Source organism: Corylus avellana, chromosome ca6 (genome assembly GCF_901000735.1).
Source record: "Corylus avellana chromosome ca6, CavTom2PMs-1.0".
NCBI classification, from domain to species: Eukaryota; Viridiplantae; Streptophyta; class Magnoliopsida; order Fagales; family Betulaceae; genus Corylus; species Corylus avellana.
In genome coordinates, this window is record NC_081546.1 from 26,188,653 (window position 1) to 26,202,099 (window position 13,447).

The 13,447-nt window shown below is 35.6% G+C and overlaps 1 protein-coding gene across 3 annotated transcripts; it reads right to left on the minus strand.

Annotated features, from left to right (window-relative positions):
- Window positions 1–224: 224 nt before the first annotated feature.
- On the minus strand, window positions 225–12,204 carry LOC132184768 (TORTIFOLIA1-like protein 2). Of its 3 annotated transcripts, none has more exons than XM_059598511.1 (8): window positions 12,151–12,204; window positions 10,076–10,903; window positions 6,835–7,029; window positions 6,644–6,746; window positions 3,499–4,154; window positions 2,427–3,137; window positions 797–962; window positions 225–503 (listed from the first exon to the last, which is right to left on the minus strand). In XM_059598511.1, exons 2-8 carry the CDS (start codon window positions 10,724–10,726, stop codon window positions 496–498), a joined length of 2,490 nt encoding a protein of 829 aa, XP_059454494.1. In that variant the 5' UTR covers window positions 10,727–10,903; window positions 12,151–12,204; the 3' UTR covers window positions 225–495. The 3 variants fall into 3 exon arrangements, with proteins under 3 accessions (XP_059454494.1, XP_059454493.1, XP_059454495.1); XM_059598510.1 differs by lacking the exon at window positions 12,151–12,204 and adding an exon at window positions 11,942–12,115; XM_059598512.1 differs by lacking the exon at window positions 12,151–12,204 and adding an exon at window positions 11,514–11,623.
- Window positions 12,205–13,447: the final 1,243 nt, after the last annotated feature.

Consider the following 13,447-nt stretch of genomic DNA (forward strand, 5'->3'; position numbering starts at 1 on the left):
TTACACAGAAAATACAAGGACGAAAAATGCATTATATTATAGATGAACCAGGAGCACCACCTAACCAACAGAGAGCGAGACAGAACTAGGGCATATCTATACATTAGCATACTATTTCTGGTCATTTTGTGTGGCTGCTCAGGCTGATAGTGACTAATTACAGCTCAGCTTTAGAACGAAAATATTCTAAATCTTCGAAGAAAACGCCACAAATAATCAAGCCAAAAAAATAAAATCTCATCACAATTACAGCTCTTGGATTGACTTAGAAAGCCCAACACATGTTCTAAGGATAAAGAAAAAAAACAAAAGATTTGGTCTTTACAGAATGAAATACATGGCACTGAAAATTGTATCACATTGTTGGGATGACCGTACTACATACTCTCATTTGGCTACCAATCTACAGTTCTCTTTTACTGCACATACTACAAGTTCCTACCTCGAATCTGCATATCCTCGAACACCATGCTTTTGATCATATGACAATCAGGATCATTTTCCTACAGAAACAGAAATCACATTGTTAGCCCCGTTTTCCTGTGTATCGCTCTTGTAGTATACATGGATAGAGATTTTTAGCAATTTTACAGTCCAAATTGCAAGCATTTTAGACAGCGAATATGAGAAATCAATTTTTTTTTTTGGCTCCTCATATTTGTTTTTCTTTGGGTATGCCCTTGCAACTTTCTACGGTTTATTTTGATATAAATCACTTACTACCCCCAAAACTATTATGAAAATGTAACTTTTCCATGCAATGTGCATGAATAAGCAGAGATGAAGAGTAGCTTACCCCATACATTGTGCAATTTCATTGCTAGTTGAGTAACAATTCTTCTCTCCATAGGATTAGAAAACTCCATGTTCATAGCCTCCTGAATTGCAGACAAAAATTCTCGCCTTGCTTTTGCAGAAAGATTAAGGTAATTTGGTCCATGAATAGCGCTTAAATCCACAGCCTAAAATGAGAAACAAATATATAAACCTGGTTGGGAAGATTAATTACATTCCTACAGAAACATAGGTGATAAATGGTTTAAAAAAGACAAGAAAATACTCCAATTAATTGATTCTATTTTAAATAATTTAAAAGCATAATCAAAACAGCAATAAGCCACATCAGAAGAATGGGGGTTTTTTTTTTCTGTTGTCTAATGATGTATGAAGGTTCATTTGTGACATCAGAACTGAATCGAGGTTCATTTATGTTGTTTCATGATGCATTAGAATGGAGTTGACAATACATGAACGGCTAGGTTAAATGTTTAACTATTTTAATATAATGAATCATAATAAAATAGTGACATCAATCTCAACAATTAGGAAGAGAAATTGAAATTGAGAAAGCAAACCACTAATACTGCATTTTTGAGAACTACGGGTCCCAGCATAATAGCTGGATAGTTTAGTTTGACTCAAAAAGGACCACCTTTCCACCATCGTGACTTCAGACAGAGACCACCTTAGAACTAAGATGAGCTAAGCTAAAGCATAAAGCAATGAGAATGAACAAACCTAAAATTATCCAAATAAGCATATGGAAGAAATCCAGTTTGCAAATGTTACTCATTTCAGGATTTTACTGTACAAACTCGAAACCAATTTATAGTGATGACGTGTCATTGTAATACACGGTAGTCCCCATAAAGTCAAAAAACAGATCATATATATATATATATATATATATATATATAGAGAGAGAGAGAGAGAGAGAGAGAGAGAGGATTGGTTCGTTATTTTTGAACTTCAATCCTTTACATAAAAAATTATAAAAATTTATAAGTTCTTTACAGTTTCTAAGTTTTTATGCATATAAAATAGTTATGAACACATTTACACAAAATAACATAATTATGTATCTTTGAGCGGGTGTGAGCATGTGTCTGTATATGTTTGTGCGAATACAATTAAATATGTATGCACATAGACTTATACAGATACCGTGAGTGTGAGAGGAGGAAAGACAGGGAGGGGAAGTTCATGATGGAAGGTGTTGGCATATCAACATGACTTTCCATTTTTGGCATATCGACAAAATGCTTTTCTTCTCATGACAAGACGAGTTGAAAGAAAAACTTACATGGTTCCTTCTATTTCTAATCGTATGCCATGTTGACATAGATGTACCTGTTAACATATTTCTTTTACAATTTTTTTTTTTATAGATCCTCAACAGTTGTAAGTTATGCACCATCACCAAAGAAAAAGATGATAAAACCCAAGCGTTCATTTGCCCAGCCTATGTACCTAGGTTCACTGAAACACTCACCCTTCACAACATTGGTATGCACGAAGTTGTAAGAATGCAAGCAAGCAATTTGGGTTCAATTAACTACCTCAGAAAGCATGCATGGACAGCATGGTATAAACAATCGGCATTTGCATCATAATTGGATGCTTAGTAAATGTGTAAAAGAACTTGCCTGCTGCAACCAAGGGATTATGGAGTTCATAAATCTTTGCTCCAGGAGATATGATGCCAAAGTACTGAGAATATCACTGACAGTCTTGGGTGACAACCTTTCCAGAATAGGACCAGTTCTATCAAGTAGTTCAACGAGAACAAGTTCATCATGTGAACAGAGAGCTTCCACATACGCAGAGTCTAGGTCCCCTTCACACAAAAAACCCTTCACACGTTTCCAAAGGCTATTCTTATTTTCCAAGCCATTTTGTCTGACAATAGCACTAGAACCTGGAGGAAAAATAGCACCGTCCTTTCTTATTTGACCACAACCCACATTTTGCATTCCGTGCCCAGAACTTTTCTGCATGTCTTTCCCCATAGGATTCCTAGTAATATTTACCTTAGCATTTGTCCACATATCTGTATCTTGTTTAGCAGAAATGCTTGACCTGCCCCTACCAACTGCATTTACCTCTCGAATATCGGAACTTTTTACAGACAGCAATGAAGACTGTCTATTGAGGATATCAACAGATGGCCGGGGAGTGCAGGTAGAGAGTCGAGGTGAATGCACAGTCTGGCTCTGCTTCACAAGTCTGGAACTTGCTAAGTCAGAATTTCGCCCCCGGTGTACAACATCCTGTGCTAGTCTATCTACTACATGCTCTAAACCTACCACCCTTGATTGAATCGAAGTCAAGCTGTCCATTATGCCGGTTGTAAAAACCTGCAGATAACTTTAATACATAAGACATACCATACAGTTGCCTTTGCCAATGGCTAAGCAGTATCATGACAGAATGGCATGAATGATAAGACAAAAAACATCGAAGATGGACAATATAGGATGTTCTGGAGTGGCAAAAAACAGAAAACAGGGATTCATAAATCAAAAATAATGCCTACCCTTTATGTCTCAACAGCAAGTTAGTGTTATCAAATAATCTTACATGTGCATATTAAGCAAAGAGTGGATGCCTCAGGGTGTTTATGAAAAACTAAAAAGTCTGTATCATATGGATGTAAGAATAGTTTATGCAAATAAAGTTACTTCACGTATATGAATATCCTAGAATCCCACTATTTACCTGTAAGAGATCCATTAGGTTTGACTGTTTGTTTTCAATCTCCAAAAGTTGTTTTCTGATGAAAACCATTTCGTTTGCCATTTGTGAACAACATCCACTAGCAGTTTGGGAAAAAGACTCAGTAACAGTAGAATCAAGACTTCTACGGTCCTGCATTTTTGCTGAGTAAATTTGTTCATCACTAATCTCTTCAGCTGCAAACCGTTGAGTTCTTCGAATTGGCTTGACTGAACTACCCTCCTCAAGACATTCATGAGAAACTGCCACGAACTTAGTCTCAAAATTATCAGTTGCAAGAGTGCACACAGAAGAACACTCTTGTTTGTCGTCCATTGGCACATATTCATACCCAATATCCTGTGCGCTTGTAACATCAGTACTCATTCTTTCTAAAGTCTTGGTAACAGAACTACCCTCAGATTCTTCATTATGAAATTCTCCTAAAGAAACATTATGGCTTTTAGGAACTGCAATTTCAATATTCCAATCATCTGCTTTAGAATGTTGATTTTCCACATAATTTTGACATGTTTTTCTGATAGACAAAGGAATCGTGCCCTTATTTGAGCCTCTACTAGCTTTCTTGAGGGTGGCATCCTTCCATCCAGATTCACTGGTACTGGTGAGATCACTGTAGTCACCTCCACAGAAATTTTCTGTAAAAGATGCATGATAAGAAGATATGATAGAGAAGGGAAGCATTGAAAGAGAGAATTGAAAATGCCCACATCATAAGAACATGCCAGTAACTATAACTTCCTTTATTGAAGACATTGAGTAAAAGATTCAATGTGATGATGAAGTCCAATAACAGTTCAAGATGAAAGTTCTCTACTTCCTTCGACTGATTGATATGAAAATATATGAACAAGACTTCCTGACGAACCATATAAAGGAGAAGATCACCCAGATAATTAAGGAATGAATCCAGGCTTATTACACAGAGTAATCATTGTAATTTCAATTTAATGTAGGCCAATAAAATACAAGTCACGGAGTTTTTGAAAACATAAAGAGGAATAGGATATTATCAAACAATATCATATTCCCATCACGATGTTTTCCCTTGCAGCTTCCCCCTTACAGATGCACCAGTTCTTTTTCTTGTAACATTCTCTGTTTTTCTATAAACTTATGGTATCCAGTATAACAGGCAAATTGATTCTCAGTTTCAAATAAGTGTACCAACAATAGCACATTGAAAGTTCGTGGAAATATTGAACTAAAGAGCAAGAAATATGAAAGACAAGTGAACAATTTGAACGACTATGTTCGCTGCTCTTCTGTATTACTTTTTTCTATAAGTAACTGGCTCCAAGGGGAGGGAGAAGGGGAAACTTGAACAACACTATGTTCACTGCTCCTGTATTAAATAACCCAGAAAACAACATTAAAAGTCCAACTATATTTAGGGAACATGTGTCTGACTTGTCTAAGAAGGTTTCTAAAGAAGTACAGATACCCTATTAAGAAGTTACAACAAATGTCTTATACAGCCATCCTACCAAATAGACCGTCAAAAAACAGAATCAAATGCATTGAATATCATAAGTTCAATCGAAGAAAATGCTCATGACCAATTTCAGAAACCAAATGTGGCAATGCAAATTTAGAAACATGATGGTCATTTGTATTTGAACAAAATGAGAGAAAGGATGGTCCACATAAATTGGGGAAAGGAACTTTTCACCAAGTGTCACACTGCTTTCAATAGAAACTTAAGTTTAATTTGATTTGAAAAAGAAAAGGAAAAAGTAGACACTTTTGATCATTTGGATGACCCAGTGTCTCAAGATGTGAAGATTAGAAAAAGATTTGCACAACAATATGCACCAATTAAATGTCATGCAAAAGCTTACTATCTTCAAGATTAGATATGCGCATAGAAATTCTCAAAATTATCTCTTGCCCATACTTATCAAACCATTGACTATAGAGTAGGTTGAACCACTGAACTGATAACCTGATGGTTTTATTGAGTTATCCCACCAACGACCTCAAAGAATTAGGGGCCCATTTGGTTTGCGGAATAGATTCTTAGAATAGAATGACTATTCCATAAGAATAGCCATTCTTTTGTTTGGTAAGTGTCTATTTATAGGAATAGTTATTCCCGTGAGAATCGTTAACTCTTTTTTTTTATTATTATTATTCTAGTGCCTACTGTGGGTGGCCGGCCGCCCATTAGGGTGGTCGACCACCACATGTTCAACCTTTTTTTTTTTTTTTTTAATTTGAGTTTTGAAAAAATTAGAAATCAAATGGGCTTTTTAATAATTTTAGTTCAATCCCAATTATAAAACATGTGTTGCTACCAAACTAAAGAATTGGAATAATTATTCTATTTCAACATTTTCTATTCTCAGTAATACCTATTCCTTTTCTTAATGAAATACCCATTCTGAAAACCAAACAAGGCCTAGATGTTTTGGCTTTACCTAGTCAACCACTGCACTGCAGACCCTAATATGCACTATAAAAATACCATGTCTCTAACAGACCAAAATGCAAAGGAATGCATTAGCATGGTTAGGCATGCCTTAAAAATTCCATTAACTCGTTAAGGAGGATAAACATAATTTTATAGTAAAAATAGCCTTCACAAATGCAAAGCATGTCCTCACTTCAAATGAGGTTTGATGATGCAAAAGCATTAGGCATCAAATGAACTACATGAAAAGTCACATTTATGTGTGCTTGGGTTTAACTGCCCAAACGCCTGAATTGATACTAATGACCTCTGGGAATATTTTAGCCAAAGCACAGCATGTAGAAGTTTACCTTTAATCCAAAACATTAACTTCATGAACTACTTGCCTTGGGCTATCTAAAGTCAGTCAGTCTTTCACATTCCATATATGATCAAATTCTACTTGAACTACTTTAACCAATCCCACAGCAACATTGCAGTCCATGTAGCACTCAATATGCATCCCAAAATATCCATAACCCAATAAGATGCTTTTAGTTTATGATTCTTCTTATACAGATTTGCATGCCTTAAAAAACAAGAAGAACAAATTCCGAAAAATACTAGTAAAACAGTGCACAAACAAAAACATATAATCAATATTGAAAAGTAAAGACCAAACATAAAACCAATCTGAACAAGCATGTCAAATACAATGGGCATCAGCCACTAAACCTTTTATAGAAGATCCAGCGTCTGAAGGTTCAGGAGTATCGGGCCCTGGAAGACTTCTCCAGTACTGTAGGGCCTGCAATACTGCATCCCTAACTGGTTTAACCTATAAGTAACACAAGAAGCATCTAAAGGATCCAGTTTAATCATTCGCAAGAAACTACTTTGAACATAGATCTTTGATTAACACTAACCTTATCAAAACGGCAAGATTCAAGAGAACGGATGGAGGAAGCCCTAGAAGATCCCAAGAAGGATCCACCACTTGCAGCAATGTCCCCTAATGCAAGAGAAGCAGCTTTTCGTGTTGTCCAGTCACTGTTTTTGAGAGCTTCTTGGATGCCAGCCATTGCAACAGATAAAATATTTTGTGTGGGAGCACCCCCAACCTGAAGTAGAGATTGGAAAGCTTAATTTTTCTTTGATTTGAAAGTGCATTAAGAAAAAAGATGTGCAATTAAATGAAGGGTGAAAAAGAAAACATTTTCTAGAAAATAATGAAGTAAAACCATATATAGGAAGTATCAAAAGTAGCTTGGCAGCTTGATAGCCTATACCCAAATACTATTTTGATTGATGGTCACACCATTTTTCATCATTTAAACAAAGCCCAAACATTCTCTCATATTTCTTGAAATAACAAAGCCAAAAAAATAAAAATAAAACCTTAAAACAAGAAGGTACACAACTCACAATATTAATTATGTCCCTTGGAGAACACACGCCACTTAATTTATCAAAAAAAAGAAGAAGAAGAAGAAGAAAAACACAGAAGTGATTTGTATTTGAGTATATTCCTCCTTAGATGAAGTATACTCAAAAGCTTACACAAATTAAAGATGCACTTCTAAATATATCTATAAATGTCATTCTACCAACATATTAGGCCCCTGAACCTTTTTTTTTTTAAGTAAATGTTTTATTAGAAAGAGAATTTCTAAAAGCAAGCAATATACAGAAAATTCTTCTAATAAATTACAAGCTTAAATCAAATTATCGACAAAGTCTAAAAAAAGGGATATGGATACTAACAAAACCACTAAATCACTCATACAGTGACTTAAAAATAAAAACTTTCAAGAAGAGATAACTCATTGTGATCAATGTTGTGGTTATTCTTCTCTCCATTTCGTCCATATATGGCAAAAAAGGATGCTTCCAATAATATTGCTGCATCTATGTCTTCTGAATAGACCTTTGCAACTAATAACATAAGAACAATTTCTGAGGCATTATCCATTGAACCCAAAATCACAAAAATGAAAAACAATAACTCACTAGCAATTACGGTTTGGTAAAACCTGCCTGATAAGGCATCGAGCTGCTGTTACCAAGCCGACTAGTTAGCTCTCAATGAGCCTCAGGTCGGGGTTAGTAATGGGTCGGAATTAATTATGCAAAAGAAAAAACTGAATTTCAACTCAACCTGGTAATATAATAAAAAAAATTAAAATCATTTAATATATACATTTCTTTTCAAAAAAACCTAAGTGACCTCATGCGGCAATCTCTTCTCTTTCATTTCATTTTTGCTACCTCTCCCCAATCCCTGCACCAATCTCCTTGTTGCCGCCAACTGCTCCTTGCCACCATTGTCTTCGCATTCATCTTCTTCTTCGCCTAGCTCCTCCCAGCCTCCTCGACGTTGTTCCCATTCCTAAACCTACCCTGCCATCATTGCCACCAAACTCCACAAAGATGTCCTCAACATTGCGAGGTTTGTACCAAAAACCCCGGGCCGCGACAAAGTTAGAGCTCACAAACTCCACCTCCAAAAGTCCCTCGCTGTAAATGTCGTAGATCTAGCGCTTTTGATGGTCGCTTAGCACTGTAGAGGTCATAGTTCTAACCCAAACATATGAAGTTAGGGCTCACAAATTCTATTGCATGAAGCCCTTCCTCATCGTAGAGGTCATAAATCTGGTGCTTCTGAGAGTCGTTGAGCGCATGGAGATCATAAATCTAGCCCAAATTGAAAAAGTTAACGCCCCTCGGCAGAGTTAGGGCTCTTAAACTCCACCGCTTGAAGCCCCTCCTCGTTGTAGAGGTTGTAGATCTAGCCCTGCCCAATGGTAAACCCGAATTCCAAGCCGGCCCAAGATCTCTCACTATGCACGAAATTCGGCTCAGCTCGGAAACCACTCAGTTCCGATCCAAAGGGGCTGATCAATCAACCCTACTAGCAATTGGGCAATGAATTAAACTAATGATCAACCATCTCATCACCAAAATACATATCATGCATAGAGATGAACACTTCTACCATTTCTTACTACATATGACACAGAACGCTAGAAACCTCTCCCAACCTTCTTTTATGTTACATAAAAGACTGCACACATAAGGTCTCCTTAATAAACTTAAAATCCACAGACCCCAAACCTCCTCATATTTTACCCTAGTTACACGTCTCCATCCTTCCTCACTAGTTGAAAATAGTTAATTTTATTACCCCAACCCTCCATATCGTAGAGTCGAACAAACTAGATTCCAATCCACCAAATGAAGCTTAAATTCCTCACATATTCCTTTTGACAAAAATCACACTACAAAACTTCTCTAGCCGATTGGCTATGCGAGTAGGAATGGTGAATAACGATAGAAAATAAGTGGGTAAACTAGAGAGTGTACACTTAATAACAATATGTCTACCACCCTTGGACAAATAAAGTTTCTTCCAACCTGCCAAGCTCTTCTCCATCCTTTCAATAACAGAATTCCAACTTGATACGGCCTTAAAAGAAGATCCAAAGGCATTACATTGGATGAAGAAACCACTTCACAACACAAAAGACCAGCCAGCTCCTCCACACCGCCAACTTCACCCATTGGGACTCACTCACTCTTTACCCAAACATGTCAAACACCAGAACAGCTTGTAGGCAAGGCATGATATCAGTTAATATCTGTGAAGCAGCCTACATAATTAGAGAATTATCAGAGGATAAACTAATTGTCATTCCATATAGATATATAACTAACAACCAGAAATTCCAACTGCCATATTGAGAAATGGATAAGAAAAGTTTTGATCGTTCATTAAGAACTGGATAAGAAAAGTAGAAAGCATATAACAACAAATAATTTAAGTACATAAGTTTGATTGTTGCATCAAATGTGTAGCGTAAGCAGACAAAACCGAATGCATGATCCCATGCCTTGTTTTCGGTTATCAAATAGTATTTATCACTGATGCCCTCTCTTGTTTTTGGTGATCAAAAGTACTCTCTACGTGCACGACATGTACTAAACAGAGAACAGAAAAACTTTGATCGTCAAATATCGTTATATATTTTATGGCCTTGGAGCAAAAATACAGAAACAAAAAAAAATAATAAAAATAAATAAATAAATATTATACCAAAATCATTATCCATGATGAAAAATCAATGACATTTTAGGCAAATCAAAGTTGGGTACTACAGTTAAACTGACCTGAATAATACTTCTATTCAACTCAATCACTGCTGGTTTTGCCATAAAATGTGGATTCTTGAGAAACTTTGTGGTCCGAGTCAACATCTTGTGCAAAATTGAGATGGGAGGATCATGAGTGTTGTCAATGATCCTCGCCAAGCACAACGCCGAACCTGACTGCACCTGCCTGTTTTGTTCACCCAAAGCTTCAAAAAGCGGCTTCACTAACACAACAAAGACACCATCAGCCTCACCCCCACGATTACTCAATTTTGAAGCCAGAATACCGACTGTTTCCACACATGCATCCCTCACAACTGAGTCTGGGTCCTTGAGCCGCTTAACAATGCTAGCAACCATCTTGCCAAGATGTGGTCCAATAAGACCCTCATGAAATCTCGCTAACGTACCCATCAGTCTAATACATTCCTTTCTAACCGCGCTCTTTTGTTCTGAATCAGTATCCAATATACACGACAGAAATGGAGCAATCCTCTCTGGGGTTAAACATTCAGCAGTTTTCTCAAGCTCATCAACCCCAATCTGGCAGGTATCTCTATCCGCAAGCTTGTTCAGCGCGACAACCACTTTATGCTTTAGCTCAAAAATCACCTGTTGTGAATTTACCCTGGTAGGTCCGCGCGCTTTCATATGCGCATGTGTCTTCATCTTGACAATATAAATTGAGACCAACGTTATAAATAGGCACAGTTTGTGCCTTTCAAAGTTCACGTTGTTGATGGCTTAAAGTATCAGTGAAAGCTCTACTTAAACCATCAATGCTTGAACCTAGTAACAGTATGGATAATACGGGAAACATTTTATTCTTCACATGTATCAAAAACCCTACAATGTCACAATAGAAAAGGTCAGAGAAAGAAAACTAGAAATTACACATTCTCACATTCACATTAACACTATGTTTGATCAGAGAAAAAATTTGGGCAAACAAATTATTAAATTAAGTAAAAAGAAGAGTAAAATAACTAAACTATAGAAAGCAAATAGTGACTGAAAAGCTAACTTTTGGAGTTAGAGGGAATTAGCAAAAATATTTATAGGGAATTAAATATAAAAATCTTCCCATTCTTTTCCTCTTCTCTTCTTTCCACCCCACCCCACTAGAACAATTCATGCACGCCGTTTTTTAAGACAGATTTCAGCCAAAAAACAAAATAACAGAAAGCCTAGAGATCTAACGTTAACAATGCATAGCGCCCACTCACTCAAAACCTCTGTTTGGTTCCTTCGAAAATATATGGCAAAAAAAATTTAAAAAAAAAAAAAAAAAAAAAAAAAAACTGTAACCAAACTAAGAAGTCGGAGAAAGCCAACTGTAACTTACGCATTCACATTAACGGTATGTTTGACCATTGAGAAAATTTAGGGAAATACACTATTCAATCTGAGAAAACTTTAAAAATAATTTAAAGTAAACGGAAGACACAAAGCTTACTTTCGGGATTATTTGGAGCTTGGCAAACTCACAAGGACATAGAAATTTAAATCCCCCATTATTTTCTTCTTCTTTTCTTTTCTCAGCACCCAAACAGAAGCTAAACGAAAATACGAAGAGGAGAAACATGCATTCATTGTACCAATTCATGCTTATGAGTTAAGATGTCTCAAATGATATTCAAAAGAGAACCCTAAGCATTTGACGGCAACAACGCACAAGGTCAAATCAGTCAAAAAAAAATCCGTAGTTTGGTTCCTTAGAAAATATGCGGGAACAACGAAATATAAATATATGTACACTGTAACTAAAGCAATACACCTAGAGCTCACTTAATTTTCTTCACATTTCCATCAGTATTCTCGGCAGCCAAACAGAGCCTAGATCTCAAAAAAAAAAAAAAAAAAAAAAAGAAGAAATTAACTTACACCGAAGCAACGGTACCCGAGAGGGAGAGAGAGGAAAAAGAAAGAAATTAGTCAACAAGAATGGAATTGCGTTTTACTTCCAGATTTCAGAGACCAACTAAAACATATGGCGAAAATTTTGAGGCAAAATTCAAAATTAATTATTAAATTAATAAAAAGCGAACGAATCTCTGTGTACTTCTTCGTAAAGCTCAGTGAGACAATCTTACCCCTTAAATCTCTCTCTCTCACGCACGCACGCACGCACAGAGAGAGAGAGAGAGTTTATTTATTAGAATTAATTTTCTTTTGTTTTTTTAGGGACGGGGAATTGAATTTTCGCGGTTTCTGCTGGGATTCGAATTTGGGGGAGCGTGTGTGATGATGTGGGGTCTACTCTTGGGGTCTTGTGCCTTTGGATTGGCGCCACGTGGTTTGGTCAGGCGAGTTCATAGCCGACTATCTGGATTTGGTTATACTGTTCCCGCCTGACACCCTAGACAGTTCAAAGTTTCAAACTTTCAAATTTCAATCAAATTACTATTTGGACCATCTTACTTTTTGGCCCCATTTGGTAAACCCATTTTCTTTTTTCCTTCCCTTTTCCTCGCTTTTTCCTTACTAAATCAACTTCAAAACTTTTTTTCTTCGTTATTATTAAGGGTATGTTTAGAATTGCATTTAAAAAAAATAGAGTTTTTAAGCTAAAAAGAATTTTTAGGTAAAAGTTTTATTTTTAAACTTTTGTCAAAAATACTTTTTGATTATTTTTAGACTTTTTGGACCATTAAAAGTGCTTTTAATTTTTTTACCAAACGAATACGTTTTTCTTCAAACGGACTTTTTGAATGTTAAAAGCACTTTTAGGCCTTTCAAACGCAATTTCAAACAGACCCTAAAAATGGGATAAGGTTTTCCTCCAAATTGGATTAGATAAATTTTCTTCAATCCAGTCTATAAAAATGACATTCGTCATTTGAACATGTGAGATGTACATTTTTTTTAATAGCAAGAACAAAGTTGAAATAACTAATATTAAAAACTCATGTGCATCTCATATGTTATTAAAAAAATGGACAAATGTCATTTTTATAGATTGGATTGAATGAAGTTCATCCAACTCAGTTTGGAAGAAAAATTTGTCCTTAAAAATGATTGATGTGGTATAAAATTTTAAATTTTTTTGTATTTAAAGTAAAAATGTTTTGTTTTGTAGTGATTTTTTTATTTAAATAAAAATATTTTATTTTGTAGTGAATGAAAAGTGAATGATGTGATATAAAACGTATTAATATATAATATAAAGTGAAAAAAAAGTTAATATATTTTGATATTGATTTTTTTTTAGAAATGGTGTGTAAACAATAAGTCAATAACAAGGGGATGAAAGGGTTTGCCCTTTTACCCTTTTTTTTTTTTTTAACTATTCAAGTAAAAAAAAAAAATCACTACAAAACATAACATTTGTCATTTATCCATACAAAACATTCAAAACTTGTTTCTACTTTATATCACATCAATTAATTT